This window comes from Sinocyclocheilus grahami, unplaced genomic scaffold, assembly GCF_001515645.1.
Source record: "Sinocyclocheilus grahami isolate Dianchi unplaced genomic scaffold, SAMN03320097.WGS_v1.1 scaffold5.1, whole genome shotgun sequence".
Classification (NCBI taxonomy): domain Eukaryota; kingdom Metazoa; phylum Chordata; class Actinopteri; order Cypriniformes; family Cyprinidae; genus Sinocyclocheilus; species Sinocyclocheilus grahami.
This window is the reverse complement of record NW_015505184.1, coordinates 1,970,757-1,978,630: the sequence shown is the minus strand read 5'-3', so window position 1 is coordinate 1,978,630 and position 7,874 is coordinate 1,970,757. Positions and strand designations below refer to the sequence as shown.

The 7,874-nt window shown below is 39.0% G+C and overlaps 1 protein-coding gene across 1 annotated transcript in view; it reads right to left on the bottom strand.

The window, feature by feature from the left end:
• Positions 1-631: 631 nt before the first annotated feature.
• LOC107585900 (catenin delta-2-like) overlaps positions 632-7,874 on the bottom strand; it is a 36,720-nt gene continuing 29,477 nt past the window's right edge. The window contains exons 4-5 of the mRNA XM_016273084.1: positions 913-947; positions 632-657 (exon numbers count right to left, since the gene is read on the bottom strand). Coding sequence (XP_016128570.1) covers positions 632-657; positions 913-947 — 61 coding nt within the window. The remainder of the gene's footprint in view (positions 658-912; positions 948-7,874) is intronic.

The window sequence follows — 7,874 nt, the reverse complement described above, 5'->3', positions numbered from 1 at the left end:
CACACACACACACACACACACAGGTTTGTTTTTATGGTTTATGGGGGCTCTCCATAAGCGTAATGGTTTTTATACTATACAAACCGTATTTTCTATTGCCCTACACCAACCCTACCCCTAAACCTACCCCTCACAGGAAACTTTCTGCATTTTTAGATTTTCAAAAAAACTAATTCTGAATTATTTATAAGCCTTTTGAATTACGGGGACACTGAAAATGTCCTCATAAATCACCTTCTCGTTGTAATACCTGTGTCATAACCATGTTATTATACAAATTTGTGTCCTCATAAACCCCATAAACATGCACACACACACACACACACACACACACACACAACATCAAAATGAATTGAAATGTTATCACAACCTTTTCACAACATTTTTACAATGTAGTTTTGGTAGTTGGGTAGCTATGTATTTTGATTAAGGCCTAAACATTTTGAAGTACAAAAGCCAACACTGAGGAATCTACTAAAAACAATTGTATTTGAACTTGCCAGGAATGAGAATGAGATGCTTAATCTGGTTTTGTTTTGATGCTTCATCAAGAGCCCAGTATTTTAAAGAGTGTGGCGTGACCGCAAGCTCATGAATCATTTATGGGCTGCACTGCTCTTGCTCTTCAATCTCAGCCTCTCCTCAGTGTTTTATGTTCTGGAAGGCAGAGGTTGTCATCTTTGGCTAACGTTTTGCTGTAGCACAATCAATAAAGTCAAAAGTCAACATGTTTCACTCTGACATGCACGGTTTACCACGTGGGCTACTAGATGATGACAACTGTCAAAATGCATTGGAAAAGGTGCTCTTCATGCAACATTCACCTTCTTGTAAGGTTTCAATTATGGATTCCAAAACAATGGGCTGAAGAGCAAGAAAATTCACTTTTTAGCTAGAAAACAGTCCTGTTACCTTGGTTGTTCCAGCGAAACTTTTCATCTGCAGAACTGTAAGATAAAGGATAGAACAGATTTAGATGCATCATCAACACAAACAATGAAGTGAATGCAATATTTTACCTAATGTTACAATTCTACGCCTGCAACTAACCATTTATATCTTCACTACATGGTTACAAGTGTGTGGGCACCTATTATACTCTATGTGCAAGTTGAATATTTAATTTCAGAATCATGTGCATTAATAGGGAGCTGGTCTTCTGTAAAAGCTTCCAATTTTCTGGTAAAGCAGACACAAGAGCATCAGTGAGGTCAGGTATGATGGACTCTAGCTCGTGATTCATCCCAAATTTGTTCAATGGTTCTCAGTGAACCATTTCTTCATGGACCTTGCTTTGTGCACAGGAGCATGTCACACTGGAACAGAAAAGGGCCCTATTTTACTGTAAATGTATGTTTAAGGAAACTGTATGGCTGTATGCTTGATTTTATGCACCTGTTAGTAAAGGGTGTAAGTAAAACAGACAAATCTTCTAATTAAATGTGGGCGTCCACATACAGAACACTGTTGCTATTTTATTATTTTTTTAAAGAAATTAATATTTTTATTTAGCAAGGATGCATTACATGTCTCAAAAGTAAAAGTAAAGACCTTTATAATTTCAAATAAATGCTGTACTTTTAAACTTTCTAGTCATCAAAGAATCCTGAAAAATCTGTATCACAGTTTCCACAAAAATATTAAGCATCACTGTTCAAAATTGATAATAATATGGCTGCCGAAAATTCAGCTTTGCCATTACAAGAACAAATTACATTTTAGAACATATCAATATTTTGATAACAATATTTTTTGAGAACATAAATGCAGCCTTAGTGAGGATAAGTGACTTCTTTCTAAAAAATCTAACCGACAAACTTTTAAATGGTAGTGAACTTTTGACCCTGTGGTGTTGCTAAATACTTTGGCTGCCATAAACTGCTTATGTAACTGTTTACTCTTCAAGTTCATAAACCTATTTGCGCACTTTCTGAATCACATACAGTAACTCACTGATCAATGAAGTATCATCTCCGTTGTAGAACACACAAACAGTGGCTATGATGGTTATGGATTGGGTGGAAATGAAGGCTTGAGGAAGAACGCAGAGCCACATACCCCTAATCAATGACCGGCTTTGGCACCCGCACGGTAAATAGCGGCCTGTCTTACCCGTAACGCTATCAGGAGGCTAAACACTCACCCATTGTCCTTGGAGCCTTACAGCAGCTGCTAAATCACTCTATTGATTTTCTTCCGGCGAGTGTGTAAGGATTCATTTTGTGGGGCTGTCTATGTTTGTGCGGGGGGTGACGAATCGCAGAAGAAAACAAAACGCCACATGTTAATAGGGCCACGGCGTTGTTCTCCTAAAACCCATTCATCACCGATTCTTCCACGAACAATGCCTAGACAGAGACAGGCTCCCGGAGAGTGAGCAACAGTGATGAGCCACAAGGCATTTTTACCCGAACCCCCGTTTTAATGAGTGAGTCGACCTGCCTTCAAACAAGCATTAACTGTTTTCATCCTAATAGCTCCCTATAAAAGACAATTACTGGCTAAATATGTCAGGTAATTACTAGCAAATAAATAAGTCATGTAAGGTAGATAAACACAGATTCAGTTGTGAGATATGATTATGAGGGTCTGAGACATGAAATAAATAAATAAAAAACAACTAATTGTTCCCATTGGCTGGAAATTGTCGTTCAGTTTCCAGTACGCTATAAGACTGACAACTGTGATATCGCTCTCTAGGACGTCTGGCTAGATAACATCACATTGATAGCACAGAATGAGTTTGTCTTCATGGGGATCATTAAAGCCTTTTAGGATGAAGATATTTTTCTCTCCCAAGATAATTAACTTGAGAATAATGACATGACAGATGAGGCAATCACAGCTGTGGGTCATTGTGTGGTCAGTAGTTAATCACTGTTCTTTATGTGCTCCATTTCCATATTGACTCAACATATTAGCTGAAACACTTGGAGCAATGTGATTTGGGCCATTACAATTAGCACACTGAGTTAGTGTTCTTTGCCTCCGTTCTGGCTAATTTTAATCGTCTACATATTGTTCTGCAATTATTCACTAGATCCCAGTCATGGTCAAATAAACAAAAAACAAAGGGGCGTGAATGTCAAACAAATGCAATGCTAACACTGGTAAATCAATGAGTAATCTCATCTGACACATGTTGAATTGTTAAGAGCACCTTTAATGGTGCTCAAAGGTGATATTTCCTACCTTTTTAGCTTAGGTCATAATTAAACACCACCTTAATTTAAGTGAATTGTTTTGCTTTTGTTGTTTGCAGTACGACAAATTCTGGTATAGCTTACAAAAACAGTTTATTCAACACATATATTAAGTGCAATTTCCTCCTTCGCCATTCAAACAGGTCTTCTTATTGAACACTCAAGCATTCCCTGTTGACATTTCTGGACCAGCTGAATGTGGCATTAAAATATAAATATCTAGGCACAGCACATCTGCAATGCTATATTAACCAATCAGAATCAACTTTATGTTTATAAATCCATTCTAAACCAGTTGTATAAATGTCAAATAGTTAAATTATTAACTGCCTTAAATGCATTTAAATATACATTTAACATATTAAAATAAATATTTTTTTATATATCTTCCTTGATGTCTGTCTGTCTACAGTATTTATCTATATATCTACAAAAATATATTATTAAAAATATAGAGATATATGAAAATGAAAAACAGGTACAAAATGTATTATTATAAATAAATTATATAAAATGTAATTCATTTTTAACGTAATGCCATCAAATGCATGTGTATTACAATGTCAAATGTCAAATACTGCATTAAATACATTAATGTATACACATTTAACAGCATTAAATTAAATACACTTTTTATATTAATATTGAAACACTTATATTTTTCTCTTACTGTCTATCAAATACGCTTTAAAAATCTATACATATCTGTATGTTTTTAATTTTATTAATTCTCTTATGCATTAATGCATTAAATGTGCATGTTTGTGTGTGTGTATACATACATACACAAACACACAATAACAATCTTAAATCAAAAGATTAAACTTACATTTAAAAAAAAATGTTGTGGACCCTGCATTACAAAACCTAGCTGCCTAAACTGCAGTAATACAAAAAGGGTTTTTGTGTATGTTTGTTACAGTTAAGGCTGTTTGCCTTGGATTGTCATAGGAGAAAGAAAGCTGAGATTTTGGTGTGAAAGAGTGAAAGTGTGCTATGAAAAGCTGGAACAAAGCTGAGAGTGCCTTTTGTTCACTGCTAGCGTATGTGAAAAGAGTGAAAGAGGGAGGGAGAGGAGCAGGCCGACCCCAACCGCTGGGGGTCAATGAGTGCCTCCCAATTGACAAACAGAAAGACAGACACATGCCATCAAGAAAGAGAGGCTACCTGCTATTCATATGCATGTATATATTTAAGAAAAATATGTTATGTTTGTATATTAAATATATTTATATATAATATAAAATATAATAATATAAATATATATACAAGTATTCAGGTGTTCCTCATTGTGTCCCTCCTCTAGTCTATTATATAAAGTGTGTTCTGCCCCTTGTTTCCTGTCCGGTATTGATCGTCTATCCCCATATCCTACGTGTGGTTTTCTTTTGAATGTGAAATAAAGTCTGTGATGATTCTGGATTCTCCTTCATCTCCTCTCAGCTCAGAAGACCATGGCGGAGCAGGGAACTCAGAAGGCCATGGCTGGACGGCCTCCGTGGCCTTGGCCTCGCCACTCGGCCCGGCCACTACGGACGGACCCATACTCCCCCCCCAAAATCCTTGGGGAGAATGTCGTCTTTAGAGGCCCTCTGTAGGCTTAAGTCGGGGACTGGAGCCTTCTCTGGGCTAAACTCGGGGACTGGAGACCTCTCTGTGCTAAACTCGGGGACTGGAGACCTCTCTGTGCTAAACTCGGGGACTGGAGACCTCGCTGGGCTAAACTCGGGGACTGGAGACCTCTGTGGGCTAAACTCGGGAACAGGAGCCCTCTTTGGGCTGGATTTGGGGGCTGGAGCCGACACTGGAGCGAGCTCTGGGGCTGAAGCCGACCGCCTTCTCCTCCTTAGATTCCCCTTTAGGTTCGGGGTGAAAGGCGTGGTCGGCGGGCTTGAGTGAGCCGTGGCTAGCGGGCTTGACTGAGGAACGGCCTGCGGGCTGGAGAGAGCCGCGGCCGGCGGGCTTGACTGAGGAACGGGAGGTCCATGGGGCGATGGTAGTTGGCCCCGACCCAGAACAGAGAATTGATGGTGGCGTCATCCAATGCCGTTGCCACGGCGAGCCCGCAGAATTCCCAGGCGTACTCAAAGAAGGAGAGATCTCTACGGGCTAGAGCAATAAAACGAGCGGCGATTTCCATTACGGAGGGAGAAACAAACGGGAAAACAAAAACACGAGGAGGAGAGGCGCCGCTCACTGTTTTGGTCCGGTATTCTGTCACGGTGTGCCTCCTGTGAAGGAGCGAGGAGATGAAGGAGAATCCAGAATCATCACAGACTTTATTTCACATTCAAAGAAAACCACACGTAGGACACGGGGATAGACGATCAATACCGGACAGGAAACAAGGGGCAGAACACACTTTATATACTAGACTAGAGGAGGGACACATTGAGGAACACTTGAAATCAACAACCAATCAACATGAGAAACACCTGGGAACAATATCAAACACAATCAACATGGGGAACACCTGGGAACAATATCAAACACAATCAACATGGGGAACACCTGGGAACAATATCAAACACAATCAACATGGGAAACCTGGGACATGTGTAGGATATCAGACCGAATCAGACAATCTAAGATTTGGTCAAAACATGGTTGAAACATGAGGAGCCGAATTCCACAGAGGCCCAAGACAACAGGATGTTCATAAATCAGACCCTAGCACTAGCCAGTCTGAAGCAAGCCTAACCAACTCTTTCACAGAACAGCTTTGAACATTAACACAAAAGGAACACACTGATCATAACAACTCAGGAACGAGATTGTCAATTTTAGGGCAAGTAATCAAGATTAAATGGTCAAAGAGATGACAGCATGACCCTCACGTGATAGTAAACACAATCACGATTGACTTCCCCCAACTCTAACAGAGAACAGACTTTCAGAGATTCCTTACAGACCTCTTAATCTTAGGTCTTCATACATTCACAGAATGGCACAGAAACTGCCTTTCCATGCACCTAAATGACACTAAAAGGACTTGTGAGCAACTAATCATTTCTATGCATAACTCCATATTATGTATCTAACCCACACATTAGACTATCACGTTTTAATCATTTATTGTGTATGTATTTTGAATAACTATTCATGTTGAGTATGTGTGTGTTTGAATCTTCTTGATTGAAACGTTTCTTCCAATCAATTCTTTGCCAAATGTATCATATTCTTGTTATAGAAATCTTGTCCAAAATTATACTCTGCAAGAGCGGGAAAAACTCGGACCATGTGACTGATAAGATAACATTTGATTTATGAATTGGGAGGAGAAATATACAACACTCCGAGCAAAGACAACATCTAATTGGTCAAAACACCATTTGGGAGGTGTCCAAAAGCCCAGTTTAAATACTCAGGACACCATCAAATCACTCTCTTCAACTCTTCAACTCTTCAACCCCTTCTTTGCTCGCTTTTTGTTTCACTGCTCTTCTTTTTAGTCAGAGCTTTGAGCTATGCTTTTTAATCATGCTTCTTTAGCTTTTTGAGCGTGAACCATGAGGAGAAACGCCACCTAGTCTCGTCAAACTTTACTTCTATTTCTTTACTTTAGTTTATTTTATTTTTCGTTGAGAGTTTCGTGTTACGAGTTAAGTTTTGCCTAACGACGTGTCTCCGAAAGAGTGCCATCTAAAACTTAAACTTCAAACCACAGCTCCGCGTCGCCAGCCAACGCCCAATCACTGGCTTCCCAAGACTGAACTTCCAGCCAATCAGCGACCTCGGGAAACCCCTTTCGGCAACCAGACAAGGAAGGGAACCCCGCACACAACGCAAGAACCTCCAGATCCTAGCTGAACTGGTGCATTTAATATAAAGTTTAACCTCATTGAGGAACTCAATGCGAGGGTTAATTAAGCGATTGATGGTTGTTTAGGTTTTTGCAATTAGACATATTGCTGTAAACTTGGGATTTCACATTTTTATCCTCTTAAACTAATTATTTCCTCACTTTCTGTCTTTCTGCAACTTGTGTGAATGCGTGTGTTTATGTGTTAGATTAGTTATGTCTTAGATTTATCCAATAAAGCCTTATTTAAATTGAAAAGAGAAGTATCTTGTGTTTTGTGCTTACAAGTTAATGTCTTAAACTGCCGATCTTGTTACTGTGCTAATAAATAGTGTTTTCACTATACTTTGGATATTAATATCCATTGCAGAGTTGATGTTATACGGCTCGTTCAATGAATCGCTGGTCGTCTCAGTGATCAGCCGTAAAACAGTGATTCTGTCCAAATTCCCTTTAAAATCTTAAATGATACCCTTTGAGCTAAATTGACCTGTTTCCCTTACACATGGAACACGTGGGGAAGGAAAACACATGACATGGGACAGGAACCGAGTCTGACATATATAGCCTATATGTAGCCTATATACAGTATAGCCTGTATATGCGTGAAATTAAAAAGCTTTACTACAAACACCACAGTTGCCCTATGGGTACTATTTAGGAAATGATATATGATAGGCTACAAATCAGTCCTCGGATACATACAGAATCCATTTCAATCCAAGTGCAAGATAGCAGCCCTATGGGTACTATTCAAGAACTATGGTAAATTTAGATAAGGTCACTACATTTCCACTTGCAGTATTTCAAATTGAGTTTCCAGACTCATTTGTATTCAAAAATAAATTAAACATTCTAAATGCTAAAAA